The 21,651-nt window shown below is 44.7% G+C and overlaps 1 protein-coding gene across 2 annotated transcripts in view; it reads left to right on the top strand.

The window, feature by feature from the left end:
* The window catches only part of wwtr1 (WW domain containing transcription regulator 1), a 146,878-nt gene that overhangs the window by 110,981 nt on the left and 14,246 nt on the right, over positions 1-21,651 (top strand). For both annotated transcript variants that reach the window (XM_052017489.1, XM_052017488.1), the window contains exon 4: positions 18,989-19,185. In XM_052017489.1, the coding sequence (XP_051873449.1) occupies positions 18,989-19,185 (197 nt within the window). The remainder of the gene's footprint in view (positions 1-18,988; positions 19,186-21,651) is intronic.

Raw genomic sequence — 21,651 nt, 5'->3', positions numbered from 1 at the left:
ATACATAGTGAGGTGGGCTTTTCCTTCTGCCACTTACAGGGGGTTTCTATGTGCTCCCAATGCATGGCCTTGAGGCTCTATCATCCCAAACACTCCATTCCCTCTGTGAGTGATTCCCAGGAGTCTGTGGGGATGCTGCATTTCTTCTAGGAGGCTTTGAGCACATCCTTGAATCTTTTCATCTGTCCACCTGTAGGGTTTAAACCTACATCCTTCTGACTGAAAGGCCAGACTGAACTGCAGGTCCCGCTCAACTGACAGACACCCGACTCATGGACAGCCCGTACATATGAATGAGTGGTTGGGAGACCGGCGGGATGGGTTTGCCGGCTGCTGCGGGGCTGTAGCCATCTTCTGCCGGGCGGGAACTTGATCCGTGGCCGCACTTGTGACTTGTGAACAGTCCAGGTCATGAGCAGTTCACAGGAACGGAAACCCTGTCATAACCTGTTATACCAAATAGTGCAACTGCTATCCAAGATTTCCTCCCAGTTTTTATATGTTCGCAAAACTAAAGGTGGCAGTTTTTGACTTTGCATTGTAAACTTCACAGTTTTGAAAGTTTTTATGCCTGCATTTAGTGACAAAATTCTTCCTGGAGTGAATGTGATTGTGTTATTTCCCCTGTAATTCAACTCTGATGAGTGCAATGCTGAAAGTGATTGAGATTGCCTCCATGGGCATAAATTGTATCTGACTCACTCCACTCACTGTAGTTTTCTGGGGAAAACATCTTGCTTTTACTGGGTTGCTGTTCTTCTGCTCATTAATAGAATCTGTTTCCAGAGTGAATTGACTTTGATCTACGATAGAACATAGAACAGGCCCTTCAGCCCACAATGTCTGTGCCGACCATGATGCCAAATTAAACCAATTCCATCTGCCTGCACCTGACCCTTCATTCCCTGAATGTTCATGTGATATTGGTGTCACAATACCAATTTATTCTGCGTTCTGTTTTGTTTTACCTTGTACCACCTCAATGCACTTGATGAACGGTATGCAAGACAAGTTTTTCACTGTACCCTTGGTACATGTGACAATAATAAACCAATTGGGTATTTCTACTGATTTGGTATTGGTATATTGTCACGTGTACTGAGATACAGTGAAAAGCTTCTGTTTGTGTGCCACCCAGACAGATCATTCCATACATAAGTACATCGAGGTAGTAAAAAGAATAACAGAATGCAGAATATAGTGTTGCAGTTACAGTGAAAGTGCAGTGCAGGTAGATAAATGCTGAAATGGTGTTTTTAAAAGACATTGTATTTTTAAATAAGGATAAAAATCCTGTGGATGCTCTCATTTTGTATTCCCCCCCCCCCCACTCCCCGGTGCTCCAGCGATATCAGTGACAGGGAGGGGGTATTGGCGCCCCTTACTGCAATTTATTATTGGACTGAGGCCCGACATAGAATTACCCAGCCGCTAATCAGTTACGTAGCGAGACTAAAGAAGATAAAGAGATTTAATCAAAGTGTTCAAAATCAGGAATAACTTTGATAGAGTAAATAAAGAAAAACAGTTTCCAATGGCGAAAATGTTGGGAAAAAAAACTTGAGCTTGGGAAGAGAATTTGAGTTTGCATGAGGTGGCTCTGTTTTACACAAAGTGAGTTGTGATCAAGAATGCACGACCTGATTGGCTGGTGAAAGCGGATTCAATAGTAAAATCTTCAGATATATATTTGAAGGGGAGAAACAAGCAGGAAGGTAGGATTTATTGGATGGATCTATCAAAGAGGTGAGGCGGGCACAATTTGAATAGTCTCCTTCTGTCCTTTATTATTCTATGACTGCATGATTCATTGGAAACCATAAATCTTGCAAGTTCAATCTCAACCGTGCCGATACTAATCCAGTTCTCTTTGGTGTCAGATTTCACAGAAGGAACCTCCCCATTGTTAAGCATTAATCAGAAACCGTTTTCACTCTGGGGTTGCATAGGGTGGATTCTGAAATTTGGTCTTGTTGAAACCTGTGCCTACATCCCAGCAACAGTAGTGGCTTCATGAACAAAATAGGATCATGATTCTGTCACTGGCCAAAATTCCATAAGCCCAGAGTAATCTAGTTGAACTTTAGAACCTTCCAGAATCAGGCCTTAGGCGAGCGTCAGCTCTTAAGACGTAAGAGCTAAAAAGAATTAGCATATCCGCATCGATCGATCGATTATGCTCCTTCTCTAAGAGTTATCATAGTGGAGGAAGCTACACACTGGGTCGAACCCATTATGTGATGGACCAAGGCTGATTGCATGTAGACACTTGGTACTAGTCACAGAAAAAGTATTCTGTTCCAGAAACGTGAACACCTACACACAGTAATGAGGGAGTGCCTCACTGGCAGATAGGCTGTCTTTTGAATGAGGTTTTATGCCAAGGCCCTTCTTACCCTCTTAACTAGAGCATCCCATGGCATCCTTCCAAAGGAGGCCAGCGGAATTCTCTCCCAAACCATGTCCGGCACTTATCCCTCACTCAATATTGTTAATTGTCTGGTCACATTGCTGTTTCTGGGAGCTTGCTGTGCTCAATTTGGCTGCTGTGTTTCAAAAAGTACTTGTTGGCTGTAAGGTGCTTTGCAATCCCAAAGTTATGAAAAGTCTTGCGTAAGTGCGAACAGTTTGTTTTATTGTTGATGCGTGCTCCTTCTATCTGTCAATGTGCATTGTGCTTTGTTCCTTGTACATGTCTGCACATGCCCACTATTTCAGTCGGCCTGCCGTGAGAATATACAGTAGGTACTGGAGTCTGGAGATAGTCCAGAGGTCTTTTACAATGGAAAATCTATTGGTGTTTTCAGTGGGTAGAAGTCTAAGTTAACTCATGGGCTCTCTCAGTTTTAAGGAATTGGTTGTTTTATTTGGTTTTTTTTTGTCTCACTTGGAAATGCAAGGATTTCTGTTTATTTTCCAAAGTAACAATTGATCATAGTATGTTACTTCATTGTACCATCAACCCCACCACCAATTTCCTGTCCTATCTCTCCTATCATTACTCCCAGCTTTTGGTAACTATCCTGAGAGGTAACTTCTTTACACAGAGGGTAGTGAGTACTGGAGTGAGCTGCCAGATGAAGTGGTCGGGGCGGGTACAGTTGGAACATTTAAGAGGCATTTGGTTAGGTACATGGAGGGGAGGGGCTTGGAGGGCTATGGGCCGAACCCGGGCAGCTGGGACTAGCAGGGAGGATGCTGTGGTCGGCATAGACTGGTTGGGCCGAAGGGTGCGATTCCGTGCTGTAGTACTCTACTCTGCTGTTCCTAGTTACTAACAATCAAAAAAACTTCAGACGCTGGAAGTCTGAATTAGTAACAGAAAATGCTGGAGATGCTCAGCAGGTCAGGTAACATCTGTGGAAAGAGAAACAGGGTTAACGTTTCAGCTCCGGGACTCTTTGTCAGAACTGGGAAAGAGAGAAAACAAGTTCGTTTTCAATAACAGAGAAGGGCTAGGGATAGGATGAGACTAAATATCGCAGTTGGAAGCACATTAAGCTTCTTTGTCTGTGCTTTGTGTTGCTTATAGTGGGTCAGTGGGGCACATCCAACAGGCCAAGCTGAACCAGTGTTCCTTGTGGTATCCCAGTTGGCAAGTTTCCTTCAACCAACATCATTACAACAGATCCGCTGGTTTGTTGGAATTGGGAATGTCACAGGGAGATGAAACCTGTCTTGCCGCTGACACCTCAGATTTTTGGGAAATGACAGATGATAAATAAGTCACAATTTATTGTTCCTTTTAAAGTTCTTCCTTCAGTGACCTTGAGCATGAAAAACTAGAGCTGATTTACAACAGGGTGCCAAGTTAACTAGCATCAGGTGCAGTGTAGGTGTGGGAAGATGATTGGTTGGAATGGCATAGCTAACAAACCCAATTAAACCCTTGGTGAGGTTGGATTTTGTTGTCGGAATAACAAACATAACGAGAGGTTGTACCTTTAATTTTACTTAATTATTATTTTCAGGCAGACCAGAGAGCAATTCTGGAAAAACACAGGGTTTTTGCAACATACAATTATATCAGTCGTGATAATGTTGACATTCTTGGAGAATTCCTCTTGTACCCAAACCTGGGTGGATTTATTCTTGGTGACCCCATCACGACACCTGCCTGAGGTGACCCACCTGACATAACCTTTGCCCCATCTTCCAACTAATAGATAAACCAGTTCAAAAAATGAACACCCACACAGCATCTTTCTTAAAATTCCATATGTTTTTTCTTCTACTATGTCGATTGGGGCACTGTCTTCAAGATTGCACTTTAATTCCAAGATTCCCTGGGGCAATCTGGAACCCTACCTGTGCCTCAATTCCTGATGTGCAGGAAATAGGACCAGCCATCGAGTTGTTTCATAGCTTGTGTGTAATGGATTGCAGAGAAGTTGGTGGTTGAGGACAATGACACAACAGCTGTGTTACTTTGCCCATTTCAGATGCACTGTAAAAGAGAAGAGGAACAGGAAGAAGCCACTGAGCCCTCAGGATGGTTTGGCCATTCAGCACAACTCTGGTAGTCCTGTAGCCTAAGTCCTTGCACCTTCCTTTTCCCTTCATCCTCCCCAAGGGGCACAATCTGTGCGGTAGTGGTTATTGAAGGTACAGCCAGTGTTCCAGACCATTGATCTGGACAAATGATTTGGAATTACAAGATGGCAGCTAGGGAATTTAAATTCAATCTATTGATAAATCTGGAATTATAAAAGAAAGTTAGTCTTAGTAATGGTGACCTTGAAACCAACAGATTTGTTAAATCTATCTGGTTTACCAATGAACTTCAGGGAAGGAACTCTGCCATCCTTACCCACTGGGCCTCAGTGAGACTCCGGTCTCACCAATGTGATTGAACCCAATTGCTTCCTCTGTTCATGGACAATGGATGGGCTATAAATGTCCATATTGTGAGTGATATCCAGTAACCAAAGAGATTTAGGAAAAAGTAGTGACAACAGCTGGAATTCATAAGCTGCTTTTATGGTATTGAAACATCCAAGGGGCCAATGCTGTGCTTGGTGCAAAGTGAATGGAGGGCTGTGTGTTTGGAGGAGATGAGGTTCGAGCAGGCCAGGGGAGCGGAGAAGTCGAGGTGGTTGATCTCACTGCGGCAAATGGAGATGCGAAGGTCAAGAGAGGGTAAAAGGCCCGAAGGGGGTATCCAATAGGAAGGGGAGTGTTGGAGATGTGAGAAAGGGTCATCAGTGGGGGTGGGGGGGGTGGATGTGAGGACTCCTTGCCAGAGAGATAGGCACGGACAGAGGCGGAGGCAACGGAAGAAGAGCTCAACATCATGATGGGCCTGGAATCCGGAAAGGTACTCCACAGGAGTTTAATCCAAACTTGGCACTGGGACACATGTTGGGACATCAGTGCAGGTGACCAGATCCTTGATCCAGGAGGTTAGTTGAAGGGGAAGAGAAACAGAGATTTCAAGGAAGGAATTCTAGAACAAAGTTCTGGCAGCTGAAAACACAGCTGTTAATAATGAAGCAAGAAAAGAAATTATAGATCAGCATTAAAGGAACGCAAGAGGTCTCAAAGTTGCGCAGGGTTAGAGGAGGTTATAGATGCAAAAGTCAAATTTAATGTCAAATGCACAAGTACATGTATGCACAGGTGCAATGAAAAACTTGCTTGTAGCAGCACCACATGTTCATAGCATCAGATACACAACGTTCACAAGAAAGCCATAAATGAAACATAACTTATACAAGAAAAGTCACAATTAGAACAAAGAAAGAGTCTATTGTGGTGCAAAGTGTTCAAATACATCACCAATACATCAAGATGTAGTATATTGGTGTAGAGGTAGCACACGCAAACTATTTCCTTGTTGAGCCTTTAGAACTTGCCGCAGACTAGGTGTCTACAATGTTGAGAAGCAGTGATATCACATGACTCCCCCGTCCAATCAGATCGCAATGTGAATGGACACATGGATGGGGAGAGAACAGAGTGTTCCGTGATTAAAGATAAATTACAGTCGAGGCAGGGAGGGGGCAAGGCAATGGCGATCTGTTGGGCGCCCAGGTATCCTCTTGGTATCGTGGTTATATTTTCCGCAGTGGGAGAGGAGCGGAAAGTGATGCTGTGTTCTCGCTGCTGGCAATGAAAGCTGTCCTGGCTCCTGCTCCTGTGTTCCCTCAGTAAGGTATCCAAGTAGTCACAGAGGTTGATCCCAAATCACTGCCAGTTCTTACAAGGCCCCTGAGATCTCTAACGTCTCTGTGGAGTGGGCCAACAAGCTTGGAAGGGACTGTAGTACGTGTGATACTGTCCCACTGAATGCAAAGGTTTCCTGCAGAGAGGAGCGGGTGAAATATGTGGATTATTTGGAGCATTTTTGTTTTGCTTTTCTAGCTTGCTTCTCCCCCTGAGTAAGTCCTTCCATGAATCTCCTTCCATTTTATTGGAGGGCAGTGGGCTGATGGGCCATATCGAGAACCAGAGGAGAGATTTTTAACCCCTAATGGATAACAAGTAGCAGGCTAGAATAATTGGCCTGGGGTGGTTTGGGTTGTGTCAATCACTTTGCTTTGATTAGAGTCTGTCAACGCTAATGTGGTCGAGGTTGAGGGAAGGAATTCCAAGGGTTAGGGCCTTGTGAGCTGAGGGAACAGCCACCAATGGTGGAGCAATTACATTTGGAGGTAACAAGCCGGAGTTGGAGCATAGAGATCTCAGAGGGTGTAGGTATGGAGACATGGACTCAGGACACGGAAGGGTATATATGGGTGAATATTTTTCAGTGTTATTTAATTCGGTGCTAATTGATGAACAGAACTTGCACTTTAGCATGCACACATCACAGTATTTGATGGAAACACAGATGCTGCAATCTGGAGCAATAAATAAACTGCTGGAGAAACTCAGCGGGTCAGGCAGCATCTGTGGAGGCAAAGGGGTAGTTGATGTTTTGAGTCGAGACCCTGTGAGGTGAACAGAACTTGATGCACTTTAGCATAGCTTTTGATGACCTCAGTGTTACAGAAGTCTCCAGTTTAAAAACTGTAGACTAGTTTCCTAGATTCACACCAACCCTTTGAGTATATTATGTTGTCTCTGTAGATAGGAACAGTCACATGGATAAATGATCCCTCCCGTCCTTGTATGGTCAATGGTGCGTAACGAGTGTTAAAATGCACAATTTGCCAATAGTTCTGGCAAGTTTAAAGAATGAGAGATTCCTGTTTAACCTGTCCTGCAAGGAAGGGAGAAGCTCAGCACAGATGAATGAGCAGAGATGACAGAGATTCTTATTTAGGAAGTTTAGGTTCAGGTTCATGACCTGGTAAAGGCAGCGAAAGGTCAGAGCAGTAGGTTTTCAGGAGCTGCTTCAACGAGAGGAAAAGGAAGGTTTGTGGAGAGAATTCCCAAGGTTTGGATCTTGGAACTGTGTCGGAGTTCCAGATTCAGTTTTCCACTGTTAGTGATTGTTCTGCGCAGATATATCTGAGTTCATTGGTAATTCTTGAGGTGTTTCTGTTTAAGAATTCAAGAACATAAAAGATTGAAACAAGGTACTTAACAAATCATACAGAGACACAGGAGACTGCAGATGATGGAATCTGGAGCAACACACAATATGGCGGAGGGACTCGGCAGGTCAGACAGCACCTGTGGAGGGGAATGGACAGTCGACATTTCGGTTCGAGACTCTTCATCTGGACTGGAGTCATACAGCCCGGAAACAGGATCTTCGAGTTTATGCCGACCAACAAGCAGCCATTTATATCAGTCCTACACTAATCCCATCTAATTCTCTTCACATTCCATTCTATCGCTCAAGTACACACTAGGGATAATTTTCAGTGGTTAATTAAACTACTGTCCTTTGGGATGTGTAAAGAAACTGGAGCACCCGGAGGAAACCCACGTGGTCACAGGGAAAAGGTGCAAGCTCCACACGAATAGGACCGGAGGCCAGGATTGAACCTGGGTCCCTGGTGCTGTGGGGCAGTGGCTCTGCCAGTCGTTCCACTGCGCCACACCTAAATGAAATATTTCATTCACCAACCACCTTGCAGCATGACTAAATTATCCCCAGTGGTGATTGGTGGGAGGGTGTTGCAGATGGGACTGTGGGGAGAATAAAATGGGTTAGGGTAGGATTTGGGTAAAAACCGGTGCTTGATGGTTGGCGAGGACTCAGCAGTCAAAGGGTCGGTTTCTGTGCTGTGTTTCTCCATGACTCTGTGACTAAGATGCAAGTGCTTGGCAGAATTATCTCAAAACACAGAAATAAGGCAGTGATAAATGTTGCAATAAGATTGTAAAGACTCTCCAACTTTAAACATGAAAACATTTTTGACAGAAGGGTCACAAAATTCCCATAGGAAAGAAAGGCATGTATTTATATAAAAGTCTTCCATGCTCCTCCTGGTTTGTTCCAAAGTGCTTTGCAGCCAATGAAGTCCCCTTGAAGTAGTTCTCTAATGGAGGAAATGAGCTCCCACAAACAGCAATGTGATAGTGAACAAGTAATCAGCCTCAATGATGTCGGGTGAAGGGTAAGTATTGGTCAGGACACCAGTGGCAACTGTACTGCTCCAGTGCATCAGCCTCAACTTATGTGCTCATCTCATTGGTAATATTTCCTACAATGGGAGGAAAGGATGGACAGGTTTTGGTGAATGATCAACACAGTTGGTGAAAAGGTGGCGCAGCAGGCAGTTCCTATGTCTCAAAGCTGCAGTGACCCAGATTCGATCTTGACCCCTGGTACTCCCTGTGTTGAGTTTGCACATTCTCCCTGTAGCCTCATAATTGCCCCTGGGCAAGCCCAAAGACGTGTGACAGGTAGGTTAATTTGGCTTCTCCAAACTATCCCTAGTGTAGGTGGGTTTAGGAGGGCAGTTGATAGGCAAATAAGAATAGATTACAGGGAATCAGATTGATGGGTTTGCTTTGGGAACCAGCATAGACTGAGAGGGCTGAGTGTCTCCTTCTATGTGGTCAAAAAAATACTTATTTGAAATTTGTTTATTCAGAATATTTATTGCCATTACTGCTTGGGACACTGAATTGGATGTGGATATAGAACATAGAACACTACAGCGCAGTACAGGCCCTTCTGCCCACAATGTTGTGCTGACATTTTATCCTGCTCTAAGATCTATCTAACTCTTCCCTCCCACATAGCCCTCCATTTTTCTATCATTCATGTGGCTGTCTAAGAGTCTCTTAAATGTCCCTAATGTATGGGGATATCTTTTAGCTGCAGACAATTTATTGTTCAGCACATAAGATCCATTTACACAACCTACTTAAAGAGCAGAGGAAGCAAACAATATCAGCTTCTCCCAGTAAAAGCAGGATAATCTCCCCAGGAGAATGCAGACAGTGGAGGAGAGTTACATATAAGTGACATGTGTAAAATTAACCACTGTTACTTAGACCGGCTTAATCACTGGTTTAATTGACAGGAGAATAATGCATTCATCAACACTCTGGCTGGCAGTTGTTATTTCTCTCTGTTGGTCACTTCACTTGGCCAAGACCCTACAGATGGGACAACGTCCCCTCTTGTGAGGAATGAAGTAAAATGATTTGCCATCCTCAGATGTCATTAGCCTTTGCCAATCCATTACAAAGGATCTCCATACTTCCCTGCCAGCAACCCCTCCCCAACCCCCTAGTCAAGTCCCAAAGCCTGAACGTCATTGTGTATCTCAAGTGGCGCTAGAAAAGCTAAGAGGAGAATTAATAATGCTTCTTTAAAAACTTTTGATTGGTTTTGCCAGAAGAAGAACTTATTCGGGTTGCACAGTGGTGCAGCTGGTAGAGCCGCTGCCTCACAGCGCCAGAGACCCGGGTTCAATCCTGGCCTCTGGTTCTGTAGGTGTGGAGTTTGTATGTCCTCCCTGTGACCACGTGGGTTTCCTTTGGGTGCTCTAGTTTGCTCCCACTTCCTAAAGGCATATAGGTTGGTAGGTTAATTGACCACTGCAAATTGACCCTTGTAAGTAGGTGGGTGGTAGAATCTGGGGGAATTGGTAGGAATATGAGGAGAATGAAAAATAGGATTAATGTAGGATTGGTGTAAATGGGTGGTTGGTGGTTAGTATAGACTCAAGGGGCCAAAAGGCCTGTATCTGTGCTGTATGACATCATGACTCTTATTTTTCCCTTGACTGAGGAGACAGTGACAAGGAATCGGGATGTGAATGTGAAATGACAAAAGGGTTTCAGAAAAATGCCTGTACACAGAGTTTTGTTAGAGCATCATACACGAAGCCACTGCGTAATGTTAAACTGGAGGCTTTTGCATCTTTTAAGGGAATATTCTGCAAGTATTTGAAGGAGAGGACATGGGGCAGCATTGAGAGTCACAGTAGGCAGGGGGTTTAATGTTGGGATTAGGTTTGGATTGCTTCGGCAAAGATCTGACGCTGGCACGATTTATTCCGATTTTATAACTGAACAAGATCTGTGAAACCAAATTTCTAAAAATTAAATATTGATTACAATCTGAGAGTAATTTAACTCCGAATTAAATATTTGTTATAGAGACAGACCAAATATTTAGCCTACAGTCACTAGATTTTTGACTTGCATAGCAGTGGGAGAACGAGAGTGTACACACAAGGGTTTGCAGGCGAGTCCTCTCAGAGGGTGTGGGCCTGCTTCACGTTCGGCTTTGTTTAGAGATCAACTGGCTTCTTTTAAACACCACAGAGCATTAATACTGTTAAACTCTCAGATCGTGTGAGCAGTTTAGAACAGTTTTCCCTCCCTAAAATATGAAGTTGTCTGCTGGCTGAGTTGGACCACCAACTCCTAAATGCATGACTAAGTCAGAAAGGCATTGGCAGAATGGTGCCAAGCATGTGTTTTCGATCAGACATCCAGCGTATAACACCTGACCCCTGCAGATATTACCTCCGCATCGCAGCTTGTGGAGCAGAGAGCTACCTGGCAGGAGAGAAACCCCAGAAATGTCATCTTGTGCGATCATGGACAAGCCCACTCTCACTATAGCTGCACCAGTTGATCAGGGCTCCTCATTAGAGCTTTATTGTCTTCTGTACTGTATCCAAAAGATTTCTCTAGGATTCATGCAGTCATTTATAGATGGATGGATCTTAAGAATTGATGCTGAGAAAATGCAAATGCATATTGCTATTTTTCAGCACTGTGCAGTTGTACATCGTTTCTTTTTCTGGAGCAAACAGCGATAACTTACTATGACATGGTAAAGGCCGTTCAGCCCATTGGGTCTACATCAGCTCTCAGATCAGTCCCATCAATCTCATTTCCCTTCTCAACTCCCTGCAACCCAGTCTCTCTCACATTGCTATTAACTCCCCCGGTGTTCCTGGGAGTAAAAAAATGGTCGATTTACATCACTCTGGAAATTCCTGGGTGAGTGAACTTCACATCCTGATGGAACGAATGCACGGAGGAGCAGGCAGTGATGTCACGATGTGCTCAATACTCCTTTTGGAGTTCTGGAGGGGATTTTGGACTATGTTGTGCTTGGAATGCTTGCCAATGGGCACTCCCAGGACAACAAGGTCTTCCCAGTTCAGGGCTGGGCTGACAAACAAATAACTGACTTACCCTCATCTTCCAGGACTGTCCCATAGCCACCTCCCACCCTATTGCTTCCCAATCTCCAGCCACCCCCACTGACCCCCTTGACCTGTCACTCCCTGACCATGCGGTTTCTCCCCACGCACCTCACTGAAAATGATGGCCTCCCTATCTCTTTCCTGCTTGTTTCCCATAACCCTTGACTCCTTGTGGACTGCAAATTTGTTTGTTTTGGCCTTGAATGTTTGATGACTCAGCTTCCACAGCTCTTCTTGATAGAGCCTTCCAAAGAATCAATAGTCTTATGAGAAGTTCCTCCTCAACCCTGTCTTAAAAGGGCAATCCCTTATTCTGAAACCATGCCCCCTGTTTCTAGGTTCCCCCACCTACCCTGTTAAGCCCCATCTGAATCTTCTACATTTTGATAAGACCTCTTCTGATTTTTCTAAACTCCAATTAGTACAGGCCTGACCTTTCCTCATTTTCGAACTCCTTCATCCACAAATCAATCCCGTGAACCTTCTCTGAACAATCTCCAATGCAAGTACAAACCTCTTTATACAAAAGCTTGAGAGCACATACCACCAGGCTCAAGGACAACTTCTATCCCGCTGTTATCAGATGCTTGAACAGACCTCTCATATGCTAAAAGATAAATTCTTGATCTCCCAATCTACCTCATCGTGGTCTTTGCACTTTATTTGTCTACTTGCACTGCACTTTCTCTGTAACTGTAACACTATATTCTGAATTCTGTTTTCGTTTTTACTACCTCGATGTAATTATGTATGGAGTGAACTCTTGGGATGGCACACAAACAAAAGCTTTTCACTGTATCTCGGTGCTTGATGATAATAAACTAATTCCAATTCTATTTCTAAAACTACGCAGTACTCCAGGTGTGATCTCACAATTTCCATGTATAGTTGTAGCAAGACATCCCTAGTTTTATACTCCATATCCTTTGCAACAAAGGCCAATGTTCCACTTGCTTTCAAAAAACAAACTGCTGGAGGAACTCAGCGGGTCAGGCAGCATCTGTAGAGGGAAATGGACAGTCAACGTTTTGGGGCAAGACTGTAGCGGTTAGCGTAACGCTATTACAGCACCAGCGACCCGGGTTCAATTCCTGCCGCTGTCTGTAAGGAGTTTGTACGTTCTCCCTGTGTCTGCGTGGGTTTCCTCCGGGTGCTCCGGTTTCCTCCCACATTCCAAAGACATACGGGTTAGGAAGCTGTGGGCATGCCATGTTGGCGCCGGAAGAGTGGCGACACTTGCGGGCTGCCCCCAAAACATTCTCAGTAATGCAAAAAGAAGCATTTCACTGTGCTTTGTTGTACATGTGGCTAATAAATAAATCTTATCTTATTTGGACTGTCCATCATCAACTTCATCTATCCAGATGAAGGGTCTTAACCCAAAACGTCAACTATCCGTTTTGCTTTACAGACACTGCTGAGCTCCTCCAGCAGTTTGTATTTTGCTCCAGATTCCAGCATTATGCAGTCTCTTGTGTCTTTGTGATTCAACTTACTTTCCTAACTGTTTGCTGTAACTGAAAGCTAAAACCTTGGTGCCTTACTTTGCCACTTTAGCTGAATGAGTGTGCTGTATTGGAAATGTCATTCCATATTATTTCATGTTCAAGTCTCTGAGGATGGCCTCATGGCCTCAACCCTCTGAGCCAAATACATCCCATCACTCACTGACAACATATGGCCAACTGCAGTGGCCAATGAACCTCCTAACCTGCATGTCTTTGGATGTGGGAGGAAACCAGAGCACTTGGGGGAATCCCATGTGGTCACAGGGAGAACATGCAAACTCCACACAGACAGCACCAGAGATCAGGATTGAAGCAGGGTCGCTGTAGCTGTGAGGTAGTGGCAGTACCATCTACACCACAGTCTTGCCCCAGATCATGTCTAATCTGTCTCATTACTCCCATCTCCTGCCTTGAATCCAGATATCCCAACACCCTTGCCAAACAAAAAAAAATTCTGTGAATTTGGAGTACAAGTACATGGTTCACTGAAAGTGGAGTCACAGGTAGAAGGGTGGTGAAGAAGGCTTTTGGCACACTAGCCTTCATAAGTCAGGGCACTGAGTGTAAAGGTTAGGAGGTGATGGTGCAGTTGTACAGGACTCTGGTGAGGCCACACTTGGAGTACTGTGTTCAGTTTTGGTTGCTCTACTATGGGAAAGCTATTATTAAACTGGAAGAGTGCAGAAAAGATCTGCAAGGATGCTGCCAGGACTTGAGGGACTGAGTTACAGGGAGATGTTGGGCAGGCTAGGACTTTACTCCTTGGAGTATAGGAGACTGAGAGGTGATCTTATAGAGGTGTATAAAATCATGAGGGACATAGATAGGGTGAATTAACTCAGTCTTTTTCCCAAGGTTGGGGAATCAAAAACTAGAGGGCATAGGTTTAAGGTGAGAGAGGAAAGATTTAATAGGAGCATGAGGGGCAACTTCTTTACACAAAGGAGGGTATCTATGTGAAATGAGCTGCCAGAGGAAGTGGTTGAGGCAGTTACAATAACAACTTTTAAAAGACAGTTGGGCAGGTACATGGATTGGAAAGGTTTGGAAGGTTATGGGCCAAAGGCTGGCAAATGGGACTAGCTTGGATGGGGCATCTTGGTCGGCATGGACCAGTTGGACTGAACTGTACTGTATAACTCTATGACTCCATGACTTTAATTAGTTTTCAAATTTTCAGTTGACCCAACCAGCCTCAGCAATTTCTTTATTGAGAGAGCTGCAGATTTTCCGTGCAATGTGTGTGAAGAAGTGCTTGCCTCCTGTTCTACACGCCCCTGAACATGAACACTACCTCATTATTCTTCTTATCACATTATTTATTTATTTTTGTAATTTATAGTAATTTTATGTCTTTGCACTGTACTGCTGCCGCAGAACAGCAAATTTCATGTCATCTAAGTCAATGATAACAAATCTGACTCTGATTCCCTACTGGTCTCTCTGTGTGTCCACCCTGCTGACTCCTTTGATCTTCTCATTTAGAACCATGCAGCACTCTGCTTGAGATACTGGTGAATCATTTAAAACAAAATTGTAGGTAAGCGGAGTTCTGAGAAGAATACAGGTTGCAGCAATATCTCTTGGAAGGTATGCACAAACATTTATTTGTGCAAAGTGCCCATGATCTGTAACTTGACTGGATATTTCAAATGGAGGAAGAGGTAGTTGTGATGAGAAGTTGCAAGTGTAATGAAGCCTGTTGTTCATTCTTGTTTGATCTTTTTGCTCTCACTTATTTTTGGCTCTTATCTTTTGAGGGCAATTCCAGTGCAATTTCACAGCATGGGTGTGGGTTGTTGCTTTCTGTAATACAATGGCCACCTCAGTGTAGCTTTGCTTGACATTTCTAATATCCACATTATTCTATCTGTAGAGCTGACGTGGTGTCTGTCTGTGGTAAAAATCTGCTTGAAAAATACACATAGTTCTGTTCTTATCATTTAAGATCGTGCAACACACGGACCCAAGAACTAACTGCACATTGGGGATTGCAATGATCACAAGGTCATTGAGATGTTCATCATAGCTTCTTCTTAGGAGGTCCCTCAGATTGAGAATGACTTGCCTCCAACCCAGTTTTGAGCAGTTAGGGATGCTCGTGTGTAAATTCTTTTAAAGTCATATCACCAGTGCACATCAGCCGTCACATGGTCTTGACAAGCAAGATCTTGATCCAAGAGAGAGCAAGGAGGCCAAAGATAATTGGAGACCAGGCTGCACTGCGTGATTTAACACACATGTGTGCAGATATCACTTACATGCACAGGCACCTACATACATTCTAAGCACATAGTGATCGCACACACGTGCACATGCCCACACACCTGGATACATACACACACCCACCCACAGACAGACACAAGCACCTCCTCACACTCCCCTCTTACCTCACCCCACCCACCCAAATCCCCTCCTCCTTTCAGTTCACCTCATTCACCATACGTTAGAGGTGCGCACACGCCAACCTTATTCACATCACCAGAGGGGGTCATTGACCTGACCTGCTGCTCCTGTCTTTTCCACCTGCGGTCAGGAGTAATTCCCGACGATTCCTGGATAATCCTGGAAGGCTGATAGCCTGATTCCTGCCTTTGAGGAGGACAGATTGGGGCACATGAAGGGTGGATTATAGAGATTGGCAAGAGAAGTCAAAACAGCACAGCGAGGTGAGAGTTGTTAGTTCTACTGGATAATCACTTGAGTTGATGATGTAACATCTGTTTTTATCTTGTACTCTGTGCAACATTTCCTTTTATTCATTTACAGGGTGTGGGAATTGCCAGTAAACAACATTTAGTGCCCATCCCTAATTGCATCCAGCAAGCTGTTGGTAAACTGCTTCCTTGAACTCCTGCAGTCATTCTAGGGAAGGTCCTGCTCACAGTGCTGTAGGGTAGGGAGCTCTTAGATCAGTGCTCTGTTCCCTTGGTGTTGTCAAGCTTCTTGAATGGTTTTAGAGCTGCACCCATCCAAACAAGTGGAGATTGTGTCACACTCCTGTCTGGTGTTTTGTGATTGTGAAAAGGGTTTTCGGGATTTAAGTGAGCTGTAGGGAATCCAACTTCTAAGTTGAATCCCCGGAAAGCAAAACACTGCAGACGCTGGAAGTCTGAGATAAAAACAGAAAATGTCAGGGATACTCAGCAGGTCAGGCAACATCTGTCGAGAGAGAAAAACTGTTAATGTTTCAGGTCTGAAACTTTAACTCTGTTCCTCGCTCTGATCTGCTGAGTACATAAAACATAGAACAGTATGGCACTGGAACAGGTCCTTCAAGCCACAATGTGCTGAGAATTATGCCAAATTAAACTAATCCCTTCTTCCCACACATGATCATATCCCTGAATATTCATGTGCCTATCTAAAAGCCTCTGGAACGCCACTGTCGTATCTGCTTCCACTACCACCCCTGGTAGCACGTTACAGGCACCCATTACTCTCTGTGTAAAAAAAACTTGCCCCACACATCCCCTTTAAACTTCCCCCCTCTCACCTTAAAGCTATGCCCTCTTTAAGCTATGACATTTCTGCCCTGGGAAAAAGATTCTGGCTGTCTACCCTGTCTGTGCCCCTCAGAATTTTATAAACTTCCATCAGGTCTCCCCTCAGCCTCTGATGCTCCAGAGAAAACAACCCAAATTTGACCAACCTTTGCTTATAGCTTATACCCTTCTAGGGGATACGAGAATCCCTTGCATTTTCTGTTTTTATTTCCTCCTGTTGGAAGTGGTCATTGTGTAGCACGAAAATTATTTACCATCTATCAGCTTAACGTTGCCAGCTCTGGGTGGTCACCCTCTGAGATTGCAGCCTTGGATGTTGAGTCAGAAGCTCACACAATCAACCACCCTATCCATCCCAGACCAGCGATTTTGCTTCCTATCTCCAACTGAACAATAGAACAAGCTTACAATGAAAATGAATTATGCATTGAATTTTCCATATTGCTTGCAGTAGTGACCTGGAGAATAACCATCAGTTTCTCTACAGTCCAGGAGACAGCAAGTCTATTCCTTCTGGTATGGCATTCACACCATAAGATTATGAGATTGTCTTTTCGACAGGGCGCACACTATCAGCCAGAGGCCCTCTAGTGTTAAAGTAGCAATGCACAGGTGCAGTGCCAGTCAAGAGATTTGAGGTGTTCTTTCTTGCATTTAGGAAAAAAACATTTTCGGAATTGACTGCTCAAACTCCTTCCAAAGTCCACAAAGTGCACTAGAATACATTGGAAAAAAAGCATTTTCAGCAAGAGCAAGATATCGTGGGGAAGAAGGCAGCTATCAGGGGCATCTTACCTTCGAGTTGAGTGGAGCATGTGGCCTTTGGCAGCACAAGCTACAAGGGACTCCCTGACAGAGAAAGACCTATTGTAAAGGCTATGGAAAATCATAAGTACAAACCAAGTGACTCTCAGCCAATCATTACTGTCCTTGTTTATATTGAAATTGTTTCTCTCATGGAGTTATAGAATCAGGCCCTTTGTCCCACTGTGTCTGTGCGAGCATCAAGCTCCCACTTTTACATTAAACCTACCCCAACCCATTTTATTCTCCACCCTCCCCACCCTCCCTGTCAATTCCCAACAAAATTCTACCACACTGGGGGCAATTTTCAATGGCCAATTGGAAACCCATGTGCTCACGTGGAGAACATGCAGACTCCACACAGACAACATCGAGATCAGGACTGGACCCTGGTCGCTCAAGCTGTGAGCCTACAGCTGTACTAACTGTGCCACTGTGCTGCCCTATCTTGACATCTCTCTCCAATACATTGGAAAATTATCTGTGGTTCATGATGTTGAATGGTGGAGCAAGCCTGAAGGGTTGGATGGCCGAGTTTTTGTGTTCTAATTTAAAGAGCTCCTCCAAAAGTGTTCAGGTTGATTGCTACTCCTCCGCATACCCAGGATACAGCCTCAAGTTAAATTGTTAAACATGCAGTCTCTTCAGGAGATGGTAAACTGTGGGCCATGTGCATCTGCATCTCAGGATGGATTGAACCTGCCAGGCTCCTTTCCCTGGGAAAAAGAACATTGAGAATGGACTAGTAGGGGTCTTTAAAATTACAAAGACATTCAGTAAAGTACATCTGAAGAAGTTCTCCAGAGGTTGATAGAATGTAGAAAGAATGGGATTAATGTGCAGTGAGTATAAGTGGGTTGATGGTTAGCATGAACTTGATGGGCCAAAGGGCCTGTTTCCGTGCTGTGTTTCTCTATGATTCTATAACTAGACCAAATGAACCTGCATACACAGAAAGTCTCCGCAAATAAGCTGACGGGGAATTCAGAGGAAACTCCTTTACCCAGAGGATGTGGAGTTACACGGACAGATAAGATAAGATATCTTTATTAGTCACCTGTACATCGAAACACACAGTGAAATGCATCTTTTGCATAGAGTGTTCTGGGGGCAGCCCGCAATTGTCGCCATGCTTCCGGCGCCAACATAGCATGCCCACAACTTGCTAACCCGCACGTCTTTTGGAATATGGGAGGGAACCTGTTCCACATGTGCGGAGAAGGGAATTAGGCAGCCCAGAGGGCAGGTGGGGGGAAAGTGTGCACAAGCACCATCTGGACCTACCTGATGGGCCGAGTGGCCAGTTATGTACTGTGTACATTGAGTGTGTTTCCATGAAGTGTGTCTGAGATACAAGAAAAGAGACCACACAAATTCAACTGCTACTTTCACTGGGGGGGATTCTCAGCTCAGTCAATAGATTCATTCTTGAAGTTTGCTCAGAGCAGGGTGTGGGGCCCAGTAGGACAATGGGACCATATTCCTTCATTCCTTGTTGCATGGTCCAGGGCTATGAACATTTGGGAATTGCAGACAATACTTATTCAGCGGCTGATTACGACTGCAGGAATTAACAACTTTCCTTTCTCCCTAGTGATGAACCAACAGCAGATGACTCCAAACACCAGTGTGACTCCTTCTGGTATGCCCTCCCAGAATCCTCGGATGGCCATGATGAGCCTCTCCAGCGCCATGACAGTGCAACAGAAACACCAGCAGAAGATGCGTCTCCAGCAGATCCAGATGGAGAAAGAGAGAATCAAACATCTGCAGCAGGAGCTCATGAGACAGGTAGCTATTTCCTCCTGCTGGTGTCACCTCTCCAGGGACAGTAGGTTGCTCTGTGGGTAAATGCATTGCTGAGCTGCACTGCCTTGACTTTCAACCTTTGCTGCTGGAGTGCAAATTAACCCCTGACCGTGGGAGATGGGGATGTACAGGGATATTGATAGTGGTTTATTATTGTCATGTGTACCGAGATACAGTGAAAAACTTTGTGTGCCACCCGGTCAGATCATGTCATATGTAAGTACATTGAAACAGTAAAAGAAAACAGAATGCAGAATATAGTGTTGCAGCTACAGAGAAAGTGCAGTGCGGGCAGACAAAGTGCAAGGGACATGAGAGGTAGATTGGGAGATCAAGAGTTCATCTTTAGCATATGTGAGGACCATTCAAGAGCCTGGTGGCACGTGCTCTCAAGCTTTTGTATCTCCTGCCTGATGGGAGGGGGGAGAAGAGAGAATGATGGGATGGGAGGGGTCCTTGATTACCGCTGTTCCGTCGTTGTCGCTGTGCTAAAGTCCCTCCCGATCAGCACTGGGGAAGCCCCTTCACTGCAGCAGCTACAGACATTTCAGCAGAAAGCTCTGCACCACCTCGTCAAGGACAGTTTGGGAGAGCAATAAATGGTGCAAGAATGGTTGAAAGAAGGGTGGCTATTGGTAACAGGAGTCCTGTTTCAATAACTTGTTCCTAGAGCTTCTCATACTTCCTTATGACATAGGAGGAGGCTATTCAACCCATCAAGTCTCTGCCAGCACTCAGAGCATTCCCATCAGTCACATTCATAGAGTCATCAAGTCATACAGGATGGAAGCCCAACCGGTCCATGCCGACCAAGATGCCCATCGAGGCTAGTCCCATATGCCCGTATTTGGCCCATAGCCTTCTCAACCTCTCCTATCCATGTACCTGAACAAGTGTCTTTGAAATGTTGTTATTGTACCTGCCTCAACCACTTCCCCTGGCAGCTCATTCCATTTATGGACTACCCTCTAGGTGAAAATTTTGCCCTTCCGGTTCCTAATAAATCGCTCCCATCTCACCCTAAACCTATGTCCTCTAGCTCTTGATTCCCCAACATTAGGAAGAAGAGTGTGTACATTCACCCTATGTCCCTCATGATTTTATACACCTCTATAAGATCACCCCTCATTCTCCTACATTCCGATGAATATAGTCCCAGCCTCTCTCTATAACTCAGTCCCGGCAACGTAAATCTCCTCTGCACCTTTTCCAGCTTATTCCCCCTGTTTTTTGTCAAAGTTTTTCTCTCACATTCTCTCCATCTCCCCACCTCACACCCCACACCTCCGCCCAGTTCTTCTCCCACCACCTACATGGTGGTGGGGGAGGGGGGGAGTTTATGAATTTACATGGGCAATTAATCTATCAGCACACCTTTGGGATGTGTGAGGGAAGCAGAACACCTGGAAGAAACCCACGTGGTCACAAGAAGAACGTGCAGTCTCCACATGGACAGCAGCCGAGGTCAGGATCGAACCTGAGATGTGAGGCAGCAGTACCTACTGTGCTGCATGACTCTGTCTGATACTTACCGGCTGCAGTGATACTCAGTCACAATTTCAAGGCTTCGGGATCAACGGGGTTACTTCTTCCTCCCCCCAACATCCATCCACCCTGTCACTTCCTACCCAAGTACAGGAAGCAGAGAGGAAGCACAACAGAGACAATCTCAGAGTAAACAAATCTCACACTTCCTGTGATCGATCTCGGCCATATTATCTCCAAAACAAATCCTGTCAGGAATATGACTGTTTTTTCAGGAGGAGTTTACCTCAGCCTATGCCACAGAAATGGAATATCAGAGGATTGCAGGGGATCTGCGCAGAGATGTTGAACGTGTCATTTCTCTGATAATTTGACAGTAAATTATCGGGCAGAAATTATCAGCAACTCTCTCTCTTTTCCTCTGTCTATTTCTCCCCCTCTCACGTTCTGTACACTCCTCCTCCCTCCCTTTGCCAATCTCATGTTCTCCTTGTCTGGCTCCCTCTGTATTCACGAAACAAGTCCAGAGCTTCTGCGGGTGAGATTAAACATTACAATCTCCTTCGTTATGCAGCACACACTCTAACCTCTATCCGGAGCCTGTAGCCACAGTGGGAAATTTTACCCCTTGTGCCACACCATACGAAGGATGTTGCCTGGATTAAGGACTTTAGTTATGGGGAGAGACTGGATGGGATGGACTTGTTTTCCCCGGAGTGAAGGAAGCTGAGAGATGACCTGATAGGAGTATATAAGATTATGAAAGGCATGGATAGGGTAGATAGTTAATATCTTTTTTCTGTGGTAGGGGTACCGAAAACAAGAGGGTGAATACTTTTAAGAGGTAGGAGATTTAAAGGGTATTTTAGGAGCAAGTTTTTTTACACAGAGAGTGGTTGATATCTGGAACACACTGCAGGGAGGGGGTGATGGAATTAGATAGTCACTAGGTTTAAGAGATAT

Source organism: Pristis pectinata, chromosome 6 (genome assembly GCF_009764475.1).
Source record: "Pristis pectinata isolate sPriPec2 chromosome 6, sPriPec2.1.pri, whole genome shotgun sequence".
Lineage (NCBI taxonomy): Eukaryota > Metazoa > Chordata > Chondrichthyes > Rhinopristiformes > Pristidae > Pristis > Pristis pectinata.
The sequence above is the reverse complement of the archived record's forward strand: the minus strand, read 5'-3'. Positions and strand labels throughout refer to the sequence as shown.